The sequence below is a fragment of the Chiroxiphia lanceolata genome, chromosome 2, assembly GCF_009829145.1.
Source record: "Chiroxiphia lanceolata isolate bChiLan1 chromosome 2, bChiLan1.pri, whole genome shotgun sequence".
Classification (NCBI taxonomy): Eukaryota; Metazoa; Chordata; class Aves; order Passeriformes; family Pipridae; genus Chiroxiphia; species Chiroxiphia lanceolata.
In genome coordinates this window covers 110,631,504-110,647,154 of record NC_045638.1, presented here as the reverse complement: position 1 = coordinate 110,647,154, position 15,651 = coordinate 110,631,504, and the positions used below count along the sequence as shown (strand labels likewise).

At 37.8% G+C, this 15,651-nt stretch overlaps 1 protein-coding gene across 6 annotated transcripts in view; it reads left to right on the top strand.

The window, feature by feature from the left end:
- The window catches only part of ROBO1 (roundabout guidance receptor 1), a 711,169-nt gene extending 696,191 nt beyond the window's left edge, over positions 1-14,978 (top strand). For all 6 annotated transcript variants that reach the window (XM_032679893.1, XM_032679894.1, XM_032679895.1 and 3 more), the window contains 5 exons: positions 1,516-1,925; positions 3,608-3,760; positions 10,929-11,237; positions 12,470-12,672; positions 13,283-14,978. In XM_032679893.1, coding sequence (XP_032535784.1) covers positions 1,516-1,925; positions 3,608-3,760; positions 10,929-11,237; positions 12,470-12,672; positions 13,283-13,297 — 1,090 coding nt within the window. In that variant the 3' untranslated portion in view covers positions 13,298-14,978. The remainder of the gene's footprint in view (positions 1-1,515; positions 1,926-3,607; positions 3,761-10,928; positions 11,238-12,469; positions 12,673-13,282) is intronic.
- Positions 14,979-15,651: the final 673 nt, after the last annotated feature.

The following is a 15,651-nucleotide window of genomic DNA, read 5'->3' as shown; positions in this document are numbered from 1 at the left end:
TGCTATCAATGTTAAAGAGAGAGTTGAGATAGGACAGTGTCCCTGTGAAAGTGAGAACCACTGCATCAGATAAAGTGGAAGAAGTATTGTTAATTCTGTATGCCCATGAACCAGCTGCTCTCAATTGGCCTGTCCTCAAAGATTGGCAGCCAAACTATATTTTCAAGAACCCTAATGTATTTTGTAAACAGGTGCCTGTCCTCTAATACTAAAACCTGGAGAATAGGAAGCCTGGCAAATATATCACAGGGACAATTGTCACAAGAGCTTTATATTAAGGCAGTAAAACTTTGTTGGGCAAGGTCTCTAGTCAAAGCAGGTAGAGATTCCCAGACATCAACAGCTTCTGGGATTTGAGTGGCGAAGTGGTGTTATTAGATGATTATTGGATATATATCCGTAAGTGACCTGTTCTTTATTCTGTCCAGTACTTAATACAGCAAGTGAAAAACAGTGTCTAGATGATGTAGTCCAGGGAGGTTCCAACTTGCTCTTGTCTTCCAAAATTAATATGTATTCCTACTTTTTTTTTTTTTTTTAAATTGCATGTCACACATGCAAAAGAAAATAATATTTTATGAGAGTCATCATTTCTCAATGAGATAATAAGACTGACAAAGGAAAGTTACCGTGGAAGTTTTCAAATTTTACTGCAGGCTGCAGTAAAAATTCCTGGTGAGCAAAGCTAACAGGACAACCATTATTGCAGAAAGTATGTTTTCCTGTCAGAGAAATGGCAGTTAAAGATCACGTCTGTGGCCCAGTGAAGAACTAATGACCATGTTGCTATCTAGGACCTCTGAGTGAAGTATTAACTAAACTTGAACATAGATCTAATGATATCTAATAGTTTACCTCTTTAAGCTGGACACACCATTACTGACAAATTAAGATCAAAATAAATTAACCTATAGCCTTGTATGCATTTTGGTATCCCTAACATCAAGAACTAGCATTACAGTAGAGATTTCTTTTTTTATTTTATCACCTAGACCAATTGAAAAAATAATGAAATAGCAATCTCTCTTTTCTGAGTCACTGGGGTGGGTAGAGGGAAGACAACTTTTACAGAGCAATTTGTTTGGATAGATGTATTTCTTGATGTCAATTGTTTAAGCTTATAGAGATATATGCAGACATTTCTTTTGCTCATACTCTCAAGGGTGCACAAGTAATTTTTTTAATGGTCATGTAATCTGTAACCACCTCTTTGCCTAGTTGTACATGTACTACCTTAGGGAAATTGAACAGCTTTATGCAAAATAAGCCCACTTTCATTAAAATCAGTGATAAAGGAGCCATATTCAGATGTCTTTGTGACATAACTGTCAATTCTGATTTACAGCAAAAATAAGAACTAAAAATCAAACAGTGCTGAACCTTCCAGATATAAATTCTGGTGATTTAAAGAGGCAGGTCAAGCTCGTTGGGAAATAAAAGAAGTGTTTTCATCAGTCTCCTATTGCCTCTGACTGTGTTAAGTGGCTTCAATTCTTCGCTTGTATTTTTGTGCAGACGTCAACCTGTGAGTCCTCCACCCCCTCCGAGGCCCATCTCCCCACCACATACCTATGGATACATCTCAGGGCCCTTGGTCTCTGACATGGATACCGACGCACCGGAGGAGGAAGAGGATGAGGCCGATATTGAGGTTGCCAAGATGCAAAACAGGAGGCTCCTTTTGCGCGGCCTCGAGCAGACCCCTGCCTCCAGCGTTGGGGATTTGGAGAGCTCTGTGACGGGGTCCATGATCAACGGCTGGGGTTCAGCCTCTGAAGAAGACAACATCTCGAGCGGGCGGTCCAGTGTCAGCTCCTCCGACGGATCGTTTTTTACCGATGCAGATTTTGCACAGGCTGTGGCAGCAGCTGCGGAATACGCTGGTCTGAAAGTAGCCAGGCGTCAAATGCAGGATGCAGCAGGAGGTGAGTTTGATGGGAGGAGGAAAAAAAGTGGCCGTTGTGAGCTCAATCTACCCACAGGCGCTTTCTGAATTCCTGTTCTTAGAATGTTCAGAAATTCAGGTGTGGAGGCTGTGCCTTAACACTTGTGGAAGAGTCAGGAAAAGTTTTTTGTGAAACAGTTCAAATAAATTGCTGACCTACGTTGTTTTTCATAAGTAGTTCCTAATCTTTTGGTCTTATTGATTACTGACAAACCTCAACCCTGCTGGTGGATTTGCACCCAGAAGTGAATGAGGGAAAAAAAACCAACAGAAAAAGGCTCACAGAATTCTATCATGTCCTAGTACAAGGCTCCCAGTGTTTTCAGTCACTCTTCATGAGATTTAATCCCTCTGTACTGAAATGTCCAATAAAGAGTAAACCTATTTTTTCAAATCCCCTGGATTTGAAAAAAAAATGTTTTTCTTTTGAGGAATCCTGTTCAGCCTCTTACTGCTGTATTATTGGGACAAGCTGGCTTTGTGTTGGTTTCATAATTTGACAGGTGTTATGAGTTGCAGTTTGGATTATAGATCATGCATGTGCAGCAAGGCCTTATGCATACGTTTTTTTCCTTTCTCCTGAATCACCACTGAACACATGAAATACAATATTTGAAATACAATATACTGGGTACTGATAGCACTGAATATATACAGGTAATCAGTAACCTGACTAGACGAAATGGGTATTGTTATAGTTCAGCTAAAAAATGAGACTACAGCAGGCTGGGATACAAATTTCATGTTTTGACAATCAGTCCTATTAAACTGCCAGACCTGGAGAAGAGTTACTCTGTCACAAGTATGTCCACTCTTGACTCCACAGATTTTCAACCTTCCTCCCATTTCTGATATCCTCTCCCAGTTAACAGTCCTTTGTTCCATTTCAACACAGCTGTTCATCATGAAGAGTGAGAGGGGAGGTAATTTAGTAATTCTGGATGAAATCCTGGCCGTTTCAAGTAGGTACCAAAACTCCCATTCATAGCCACATGGCCAGGATTTTATCCATTCTGTACACATAATTTCATATAAATCTAGGTGTAGGTTTATGTGTTTACTTAAAGGTCTTTTTATACCCATTTTCTAATAATTTTGCAACAGTTAAGTTCATGTTGTATAGTGATTTCACTATATTGATATTACCTCTGCCTCACTACACATCCTAAAGATGTGACACTGCTTATCTGCAAAAATAAGGTGTGATAAAATCCAGTCCTGCAGTTCCTGATAATTCACTCAAGGCAGCAGAGGGGCTTCTGTATCTGAGACCTCCTAGTGACTTGCTCTGCTTATGGCATCTGTGAACTCACGTGGCCCAAGCTAGGGGAGGTGAAAACTGTCTGGAAAGGGAAACATTTTGCTGTTTTCAGAAAGTTACAGAGTGGGAATGCTGCTTGTGTTTGCCTGCTGATGGAGTTCATGCTCCTGGGGCAGGAGCTACCAGCTACTAAGCAGCTGGATAATTTCTGTGCAACTAAGCCAACCTGCCTGCTAATGGCAAGTGCTCTGATTTAGTTACAGCTCACTCTAAAACTGGATGAATTTTACTATTGTTACAGCGGTGTCTTTTTAAGTTTCATATAACTTAGTAATTCTGGTGTTAAAAAAAGTGAAGGGTCTTAGGTAAGAAAAATAATACTGTTCTGTAACAATTTCCAGGCCGTAGACATTTCCATGCATCACACTGTCCTAGACCCACCAGCCCTGTATCTACCGACAGCAACATGAGTGCTGTTGTAATACAGAAGGTCCGACCTGCCAAAAAGCAAAAACACCAGCCAGGACATCTGCGCAGAGAAGTCTACACAGATGGTGAGTCCACTGAAACGGTTGAAAACGTCGGTGAACCTTTCTAAATACCCATTCAGCCCGTGTGTGTGAAATTTTTCCACAGAGATAGCGTTATGTTTCAGAATTCAGTGATTTGTGTTTCCTGTTGCTAAACACGCTGAACAGATTAATCATTTTAAATGCCAGAGTTCCTTAATACCGTACATTGATGCTTCCACTCCAGAGCCTTGCACCTGTTTTCTATAGTGTCCTAATCGGCTAATTACCGTCATTATTTAAGAGCCCAGATAGCATAAATAGTACAGTCATTGAGAATAATGTGTGGTTAGGATTAAAATCTTCATACATGTGACTGACTATCAAAACCTTCAGAATTTATCTTTTCCTGAAAAAAACACAATTCACAATCCCAGTGGTGGACAACACAAATCAATGAATTCTAATCCTGACCACGGCGTTGTTGCAAGCGGTTACTTCATGAGTAAAAGCAAATCCAATCGTCTTCTCTCATGCCTTCACACACAATATCAACTCTTGCTGAAAAGGTAGTGCTTGTATTCTCTTGGGAGAGTAGGAGGATAATGCAAACATTGTGATGTTTTCTAGAGAGAGCCTTTAATGAAAATGCCTCAGGTGGTGCAGCTTTTATTAAAGCACTACCTTCCAGTTTTATAAAACAACCCGCGGGCTTTGTTGGAAATTCATGTAAGATAAATTCTCCAAGACTTAACTCATCTTGTCAAGTTAGCTGGATTTGCTAACAGGGGAGGGTGTGGGGGTAGAGAAAAGAAAGGCATCTCTCCCCCACCTCCTCTGCAACAACAATCTGATTAGGACTTTCATTACCAGTCTGAAATTTTTCAAAGAGGGGCATCATTTGCCATTATCATATGAAAGCCTAATATTATAGATCCTTATCCAGGGTTACAAGAAGGGAGTTTTGAACCACTTCTCCCTGTGATTCGTGCCACTTGATGAAAAAATTTAATACAAAGCTCAAAGCACGATGAGCAGAAGTAATTTAGCAATGAGTAGTTGTCCGTGCTATTATCTGTACTTTATTCTGAGTATTTTCTCTCAGTAGCATCTATCTGATATTAGGCTGCGTTAAATACTGGCATGACACAGTGCACCTGGGCCTCTTGGCTTCTGCCCAGGCCCCTTCTGTCAGTGAAACTGAGCTGTTAGAATATTATCTGATTTCGAGAGGTTGTTACAGTGGTTTTGTGCGTTTGCTTCTGTGAAAGGACAACACAAGGTGTAAATCCCAAAACTGTACCAGAAACGTTATGTTTATGAGACTCTTGTAATGGCGTTTCACGAGATTTTATCAGCTTTTATTCTTTTGAAGAGAATGCTCTTCGCTAAATAATTGGCAGAGCATCAAACCTCAATCCTAACACAACAACTAGGATATCAGAAATAAAATCTGGACAGGAGTCTTATGTGGCCATTTGCTTCTAACACAGGGATAAATAAGAGGTGGGTCTTATTTGATGATGGGTTTTTGTAAAAGTAGTTATACAGAGCTAAATCATAGAGCATCATCATTAGATATTGCAATAGATTTGACAATCGTGATCAATATTTGTTTTGTGTTATGTAGCACCTGCTTACTTCAGCATATTTTCTAATTAGGAAAGAATTTCCACTAACCTCTTTAAAGTGCAATACAGTGTGGTCATTCAGGGAATAGCAAATTATGGCTTTAATTTCTGCAGATCCAATAAAACCCAGTTCAAAGGTTGAAGGGCTTGTTTGGATTTGATTTTTTTTTTAATTATTTTTTCCCCCTCAGTCTATTTACATGGGCATATTTGAAACCTTACTGTGGATTCTAACCATTCATTTTAATAGCCACATCTAGTATTATTGTGTCCTGTTAGAATTAGCTATAAAATAACATTTACTAATTGTTTTCCTTAAGTGGAGAAAAGCATGATGGATGCGTGAATGAAACATTTAAGCACCATTGACCTTTCCCAGATATACTTAGGTTTTTCCATTGGCTTAATGTCACAATATTATTTATCATCTTTATAAAGGAGTGCCTGATACAACGATTTTTTATTTCCTCACAGTGGGTGAACATACATGTGTTTTTAGTAGAGGCAAAAAAAAGCAGATATTCTGAATTCAAGCATTTGTTGGTTGCTAGAAGCATTCCATAACTACTGAAAGGAGAAAAATTCATTGTTTCATTACTTTCTCAGCCTTTAAAATGGAATTTTCTTTCACACATAAAGAATTTTCTGCTGTTCCCAAATTACCTGAATTAGTATTTGCCAGAAGTTTCATGAAATACCAGTGTCATGAAGAATTTAAATGATTAGTTGACAGAAAGGGTATATAAATAAATGTTTGTATGAATGATTGAAAATGCCAAGAGTATTATCAGCAGCAATATATGTAAGTCTTAAAAAATTCTTGGTTTTATTTTTTTCTTTGTACAGCAAGATTTGTGAAAGAGATTGGTATTTCTGAAGGTGTGTTTGTCACTAATGTACCGGTAAAAGGTCTACTATAGCAGAGGAGAGTGCTCTCTGATCTACTCTGCATTGTACAAGTAGTAACAGTTCTGTATTTTCTGTGAGCATTAGTTCAAATCAGTTGCTGCTTTATGTGAAACGGGAGTTCGGCTCAGTTGTTTTGTTCCTTGACAGTCATCCAGACACTGAAATGTTCTTCATATTTGTTGCTAAAAATCTTTGCTCAGTAGGTGGTAAGGATTAAAATGTATGAATTTTTAATTACTCTTCCTCTGGCCTTTTAAGAGAGCTTACTAAGAGAGCATTGCATGAACCAACTAGCAGACGGATCCTCCTTCTCAACCTTGTCTGACCTACTTACATATTTAATTTAAGAAACTAAACTTTAAAACAATACATTTGTCTTTTCTAAATATATATATATATAAAAGTCTCTTCTGAAGTGTCTTGAATTGATTTATCAGTAGTTACAAGCCCTCAGAATTGTAAGCATTTAGATAAAAAGGATAAAAGTACTTTGCCATTGTTTCGATTCATTGGGTCTTTCAATGGAAATTATACCATTGACAGTTCACATGAGATTTTAAATCTTGATTCATTTTTTTTTTTTTAATCTCTAAGTGACAAAAAATACTAAACATTTTCACAACTGACTGGTTGAGACTATAACTGAGTTATTTAGCTGTGTTACCAGTGACATGACATGAGGGCAGCTGAATTTCTCACAAAAGGCAATTGAACATCTGCCAGATATTCCTCGAATTTTCATTTGGAAATGTTAAGCCATTATCCATGCCAACACCATTTGTACTTTTGTCTCCCTCTGCCTATGCAGTACAAAAAAATCTACTCTGTACAAAAAACAATTCAGCAAGGTAGAAAATAAGTAGGAATGCATTTCTTACCTCTGCTAAAAATCAGCTTGTTACTGAATGATAATTCAATGGTAATGATACCTGCCCTTTTCTCAGTCCTTACTTCTGGGTCCATTGTGAGATATTTGATATCTTGTAAATACTGATTTTGGTACTGGAGGAGGTTTTGTGGAATGAAAACCATTTTGCTAATTATGTAAATGTACATTAAAAAAAAAGGCAACAACCCACTGCTTTTATGCATCATATTGGATTTTGCTGTATCTATTTGTTCATCTGATTATTGTGTACAATCTGAGCCATGCTTCTTGAAAGACAAAGCATGAAAATAACTTCAGTACATGAATAATAGTAGCTCAGATTAAGATGTGTCTAGGCATCTTAAATGCTCTTAAAGCTTTTTGTAAGTCAGGAGCAATATTCAGTTTTGCATGCCTGCACAAACATGCATTAGAAAAAATTCACTTTGTACCTTATAGAATCATAGAATGTCCTGGTTTGGAAGGGACCTTAAAGATCATCCAGTTCTAACCCCTCTGCTGCGGGCAGGGACACCTTCCACTAGATCGGGTTGCTCAGAGCCCCATCCAGCCTGACCTTGAGCACGTCCATGGATTTGCTCCAATATTGCATCAAATCTGTAACTCTGCTCTTTTCTTCAGGGTATGACTGTGGAGATCTACAGCCTGATAAGAGTTTAAAAGAGAGAGTTGCCTAATAAGGCTTCATTTGTCACTACTTACAATTCGTCTTTTTGTGCTTATTTGTGGTTTTTCCACTTTAGTGTCAAACTAACTTAGCAGATTATTTTTCCTCTGCTTATCCCATGGTTCCTGTATATGTTCTCATTTAGAAAATTATCATCACTCCTTTCAAAAGACATATCTGGAAGGTTTCTCCTGTAGACTGTGCTTTGAAATGGCATCCATTAATTGTTTGAGGTACATGGGAAGCAGTACAAGTAATACATAACATGAATTAAACATGTGAGCACAGCTGACCTTTAACAAATACTTCTGAGTTCCTGATATTGGTTTGATGTTGCTTTGTGATTTACTTTTTATTCCTTACAATGGAAGCTTCCATTTTGCTTTTAATAAGGAGTGTGCCAGTTTGTACTCGAGGAGGCAGATTGAATCTGGATTTTCTCTGTGATCTGAGCTGTTAAAATAAATACCACAGGGGTGTAATGGTGTTGACCTCTGAAAGGGGTTTTTTTTTTCCTCTGTAAAGGATTCTTCTCAGCAAGAAGTACTGTGTTATAATGAAGATTTTTATAGTTTCCCTGCAGGTTGCAAAAACGTTCTCAAAAGAGAATATCGCTTTTCTTTAGTTATTGCTGTACCATAGAGCTGCTGCCGGTTTATGAAACTTTTTACATCGACGCATCTTTCCTTTCCATAGTCAAGATTTAACACCACTTTGTTCATTGCCCTGTGCAGCTGGATAGAATTCTTGAATAAAGTAGTTTGTTCCAAGTTGTGTTTTATAGGCTACAGGAAAGATGCTGTTCCTTCCCTTTGGTATTCAGCCAGTGCCCTGCCGTGCCACACCTGTTGGACACTGGCTCCAGGGGTGGCTGAAAAGGCTGATGTTAAGTACCTACACTCCCTTTACATCGGCAGGCTCAGCAGAATGGCTCTTCAGTGCTCTGGTAACTTTATAACAGAGCCAGTGAATGGGGCATGTGAGACACAGGATATTGTGTGAACAGCTGTGGTTCCAGAAGCCTACACTTCTGGGTTTGAGTGTCTTCATCCACTTCTGAATCAGTGTATCCTCTTCTGAGAGAAGGCATATTGTGAGAACAAAGTTTTCCTTGGAAAGGAAAACATTGTTTGAATCTCCACAGCCTGATACAGACTTTATCTTATTTTTTAAATCTTGTCCAAATTCTGTAGTTGCTACAAGTCTGGAGCTGACATGGCCTTATGCACTGGGCTTTCAAGGAACATATTACACACTACTCTGAGGTCTCAGTCAGGCTTCACACAAATTTTAACATAGTTGTTGAACTGTAGAAGGTTATGTACTTCTCCAGACCAACACTTTTTGCAGCAGGTATTGACACTTAAGATCTCATGAACCTCTCTGTGGACCCTTGGGATCCAGAAATCCAAATTTGCATCTACAGGACTGGGCAGCCCACTGAAAGTGGTTTGGTTTGCTCTTTGGTGGCAGGACCTCACAGGGCTATTTTAGGAGAGGTAGTCTGAGTGCTACTCCGACGGCTGGAATTACAGCGTTACGTTGCTGAGGTTGTGTACTGAGCAGAGGTTACCTCTGTAAACCATGTCTAAACAGTTATGGATAACAAAAGAATGCAACATAATCAATTCTGTGCTTTTTTGCCAAAATATATTGTATTTCATATCTTACTGAGTCAGAAGTTGGGTCTCCATTTCAGTTTCCTCAGATAAACAAGTCCAGCCCATTGCCCAGAGATCTGCCTTTTTATGTTGCAGTCTATGATCTATATATTTCCCATTCCATAAATGAAATTATTTTCACAGAATCATAAAATACCCCTCAGTTGGAAGGGACCCACAAGGATCATCTGAATTGATATGTATATGTTAGATGCCTGTTTTTTCTTGTTCAGGAGTACTACCTATATTTTTGGCCCAATTTAGTTAAATTTCGGTTGAAAAATTCTCTTGAATAGACTGAGAAATAGCTGTATATATAGTGATGGTATCTGAAAAACACAGCTGCTCCAAGATTTTTCTGGAAGTAGAAAGAATGAATGCATGGTATTATAAAATGCTGAAGTTACATTTTTAATAGTGCCATTATTTTCTTTTTTAGCAATCTCACTTGAGAATATTAACCTCAGAAATGTCTATGTCATCTCACCTTTTTTAACCAGTTCTCGTATATCCATGTGAATTGTTCCTACAGCTTTGTTGTGAACTGCTTTTGTGTTGTTGCTTCCTTGCTTGACTTCTATATTTTTTCTTCACATTTTATATTCCACAGGGCACTGTTGAATCCTGACAAACAATTTGCACATTCTAGTTTTATGTCTTAATGCAGGAATAGACAAATATAACAGAGTAAAATATATGCATGCTTTATAAATAGTATTTTAAAATATTCAGAATTTTAGAACCCCTTAAGCTGTGCTAATTTAAGAAATTAAATTCTAAAGTCATGTGTGTCTTTTCTTTTTTTTTTGTTCTTCCTGAGAGCTTGTTACTTCATTGGCTGACTGTATTATTTTTTTTTTTTAATATCTCATGACATACCCACAGACATCAAGGATGTATATGTTAGTTTAACCTATTATTTTGAAAGAAAAATTCAATAATGAATATATAATATATAATTATATATAAATATCCTTATATATGTCAGCAGTGGATCTGATATACATTCTTAGACCCCAGCTAGCTTGCTTTAATGCTCACTACACCGAAGACCTTGAGCAATTATAGCACAAGCTGCTGTGCTCTTGAATGGACTTAGCAAAAATGATAAATATCAGCGATATCATGTCAGTATCCTTCATTCTGTGTTGATATTCATAACTGGCCTGTTAATATTCATGTGCTTAAAGCTTATTGCAGTTTCTGGTAAATTATTTTTAAGAAAATATTGTGATTTGAAAAGGCAGTGTAAGGTCTTACTTTGTGTTTTCAGAGGTCAAGCTTCAGAAAAGCAGTTTGAACAGTAACATAACATTTTTTGGAGTGGAGAGAGGAGGGCAGAGGGAGGGCTGAAAGTAAACAGGGCATCTGTTTCTTCAGTTCAGGTTAAATATTATGTCTTAATTTTGCTGGTGTATGATATCATCGTAATCATTATTCTCTTTCCACTCTGTAGACTTGCCACCTCCTCCTGTGCCGCCTCCGGCTATAAAATCACCAACGGCCCAGTCCAAATCCCAACTGGAGGTGCGGCCAGTCATGCTGCCAAAACTTGCCTCTATAGAGGCGAGGACAGACAGGTCTGCGGAAAGGAAAGGAGCCAGCTACAAGGGCAGGGACGGGATGGACGGGCGGCAGCACTCGGACGTGCGGACGAACTCGGGGGAGCGGAGAGAACCCCAGGAACAGCAGAGCGACGGCAAACTGCGAGGAAACAAAGCACCAAAACGAGACGGCACACCAGCAAAAACTCATCTTCTTCAAGGTTGTTTTACCTGCCCTGGGTTTACTGAAGTATTAGGTGCCGATCACAGGGAACAGGCTGCTGAAGTGAAGTTAGATCTGCTGAATTGCCACCGTTTGTTGTGATTACACGGTGTTAATTTAGGTCACACCACAGGTTCTTGTTAGGGTAAAATGGAAATACAAGCTTAAGAAAAGCAGATTTTCTATCTTGCTGTCCTTAGCCCCATCATGTGTTAAAGCTAATGCTGAGGAAGCCCAAACAGAAGTATTCCATGAGAGTTGTAAAGATCAGTGTCCTTGCTCCTACCTACACATTTATAGTCTAGTTGTATTTAATCTATCTAATTATTATCTGATTTATGAGAGAACTGAGTAAAATCAGATAGAGATCTGTAAGGCAGATACTTAACTTTTCTGCTGAAGAATCTGGCCTTGGCCTGTTTTGCCTATTTGCAAAGGAGAAAAGGGCCAGAATGATACCTGGTCCTGCTTAAAGCATAGGAAAGCCCTAGTAGTCAAGCACTAATTTTGGTATTTATAACTGACATGAGTTAGATCTAATCAAAGTAATCTCTTGTATATGGAATTTGGTAAGATTACTCATTAATGGAACATGATTAATGGGACTTACCAAGTGTTCACTAAGACTTTCAACACAGATTGATACAAATGCCTGGTCCTTGCTACCTGCAGGTATCCATGGGTAGTATCAGGGGTGATTGGGTAGTAAGTTGGTTCAGTGAACACATGAGTAAGAGTTTGGTTACAGTGGACTGCTATAGAGAAAAGTTATAAGGTTACCATAGAGGATGATGCTGAAATTTTGAAACATGACCACTAATTGTGGTTCAAACTCAGTACAGAAAATGCAGGGTCCAATATTTATATGGAATGAGTTCCTTGTATCATACATATATTGTCATTTCCTCCTACTCAGTCATATGGAAAATATATTACAAGGAGTGTTTTTTTCATTTTCCTGTAGAACATAGAGCAAGGATCCTAAATTGAAATGAAGTGGACAATAGTCATGAATTAATTTTTCTGGGGAGAATGTTATCGTGTAAATACTATGAATTTCCTCAAGAAAGCTTCTATAACGCTGTTATGGAAACAATGTATTTCATATTCCTTTCAGGCATCACTCCTGGGAATCATAAAAAGTAAAATAGATCAACTGCATGCAGAAATTTTAGGTTCACGGTATCTCTGGGCTTGTAACCATAACAATGTATGCATTTAATTATACAGAGGACATCCTGCCATATTCTAGACCAACGTTTCCAACATCAAATAATCCTAGAGATCCCAGCTCCTCCAGCTCTATGTCGTCAAGAGGATCAGGAGGCAGACAGAGGGCAGATCAAGTAAATCTAGCCCGAAGGAATGTTGCAGAAATGCAAGTACTGGGAGCGTATGAACAAGGAGAAGAGGAAGAAGAAGAAGAGATGGAGGTAACTGCAGTTTGTAATACTGAAGATGACAGAATAAGGCTATTTCCTGTGTTTAGACAGATGCCAAGAAAAAACACTTTTGAACTAGAAGTATTTCTGTTCAGAAAAATTAGTACATTTATCTATTAAAGTTATGCCCAACTCAAGAAAATAAACTTTAAGAATGTGTCAAAACCATAAAAACCAAATAATATATAGCACAATATAATTGTCAACACACTAAAACTTATGGAATAGAACTTGCAGAAATACATTATTTTAAAGTGCACTTTACCTTATCCAGATTATTTTGAAAGTGAAAATAAAGAACTAGAGCATCTAAGAACACCTTGACATCACCTTTCACAGTTTTTGATAGTTTATCATTCTGTATTTTTTTAGATATTGATAAATTAACTTTTTTCTTTTTTTTTTCTGCCTAATGATATTGATTCAATTTAAATCCTGATTGTAGAAAGGGTGACCAACATACGGTTACACTGCTGTGCGTAATTAAAAGTAATAATTATCATGTAAAGGTAGCAAATCTCTAAGAGGTACATAAAACAAATTTTAAAAAATAAAATTTAACATGTAGTAATTTATGTCCTCTTTTTTTTTTTTAATACAGGAAACAGAAAGCTGAAGACAGCGACATGTACTGTAACAGGCTTTTAAAATCTAATCAGAAAAAAAAAAATCACTTAAGATGCCTCAAGTCTGATGATGTTTGACGCCAGAAATAATGTTCAGTGCAATCAGAGTGTACAATTTTTCCTTTTTTTTCTTCATGCCATCAGATTGCTAGTTTTTTTTATTTTACTCTTTCTTTCTAAGCCCTCCTTACTAGGAACGGCCCCTGCCTGTTCCGTAACGCTAAAGCGCATCCCCTTCGCTGCCCGAGAAGGCAGGACAGCTGCTCTTCGTGGTACTTGGGCCAGCTGCTGCTTCTGGAGTAGAACAGAAGGGAATTCCAGAGCCTGGGATCCCGAGGTTTCTCCCCAGCGAGGCGGTGCTCAGTGCACTGCCGGTACACCGGTGAGCCAGTGATTAAAAAGATCCCCAAAGTGAACATCCTGCAGAGCATCCTTTGGTTCTCGGGGTTTCATCTGCAGTCAGGGCAAACGCTACCTTGCGATTCCAGTACAGACTGTGTGTCTTGTTTTCTGCCAGTCTCTTGCTAACCTTCTGCAGATGATACAGTTTGACGAATGCAAGTAAAATTAATTTGGGATGAGGTGGCTCTTATTGTAAATATGTACTCATTTTAAATCCCCTGTGGTACTTTGATTTGTCTTTCCATTTTCATCATTAAGTACATTCTTATTAAAAATGTCCTTTGGGATATAGGCAGGAGGTAAGCCAATGTGATTGCTGTTTGCCTAATCATAGCATGAGCAAGGTTATCTGAAACTTTTTCTAATTTTCAGTTTCAACAATGCTTATGGAAAGAAAATCAATGGACATTTTTAATAATGATTAGGTAATATCATCAACTGTTACTGGCCCAAATCTCAGACCTCTACTTGTGTCAATTCACCTTAAAGAAGAAGTGCCACTTAAAGAAGTTTTGTTTGATCTTGGCAATGAATTTTTTTGTAATGCACTGCTTATCTTTTTTTTTTTTTTTTTTTGGTTTTAAAAGCACAATCACTAGACTTTGTTTGTAAACCATTGTAACTATTAACCTTTTTTTTTGTCTTATTGAAAATGTTAAGCATTTGTTTGGGATATTTTTCATCTTTTTGTTAATGCTCTATGTTTGTATTTGGAATATTTGAATGATGACAGACGGTAAAGTAGCAAATGTAAATGTGGGCCATAATCAAAACACTTCTCACTTTTCCTGGACTTACAGAAAATTACCAATTTTTCTGTGGCCTCTCTCAACATTGGATTATCATTAAAGCTGAAATAGAGGCATTAGTTGCATTGAATTTGCCAAATGATGTCCTCTGTCTGTAGATTTTATGATCTTTTTTGTAATTATAAAATTTCTTTGTCATTGGTGCTAATGGAAAAATGTGTGTTTGTTTATTGACAGCTATCAGGACTAGCCCCAATGGAAAAAAAAAAAAAAAAAAGAAGAAAAAAAAAAGTGTTTTGGTGTTTACCGAGGACTGAAATTTTTCATTTAGCTAATTTTTAAAGAAAGGTTCCATAGAAAGGGTGTGCAGTACTAAAGGAAAAATCCATGTGATTAATGTTTTCATTATGTTCATGTAAGAAACCTCATATTTTAGCCATAATTTTGCATACTGAGGATCCAATAATCAGAAAAGTAATTTTTGTCACATTATTTATTAAAAATGTTCTCAAATACATTATCTTTCTTGCATAGTTTCTTGTGTTCCCTGAAACATAATTTTAGGGGCAACTCCCATCTTATTTCTATTGGTAAGAGTCAGAATCTGTTCCACTGAAATCATGCAGTTACAGTAGCATGAGCAAAGTGGGAGAGCTGGATGCAGCCTAAGATTTTACATAATTACAATTGATTGCCTTAAAGATCTGATTTCTGGGCGCTTCATGAACTGTGATAATGAAAGCTTCCCTTAGCCTGCCAGTTTCCAGAGAGAGCTGATGACGAAAATCTGTACCAACAAAGTCATTCACCTCAGGGGTGAGACACATTTGTTGCAAAGGCCAAATAAGTGGAGAGAGTGAATATTATGAGTTGTATGTTTGTTGGGACCTGCACGAATGCAAGTTTTCTTACCTGCCTGCTGCCCTCCTGGGCTGTAGCCATCCTGTGGTTGGCAGAGTCCTGCTGTGGATCACAGCCAGGCAGGTGATTGTCCCTTTTTGACTCTTGTGTTTTCAGAAGCCTGTACTCTTATTGATCACCCCGTTCTTGCTTTTCCTTATCCTATTCCCGTCATCCCAGTTAAAAAAAAAAAAAAAAAGAGAAAGAGAGAGGAAAAGAGAAAAAAGATAACCAGCACATTCCATTAAAAAAAAAAAACTACAAACAAAAAAGCCCCCCACTGTATCTTTTAT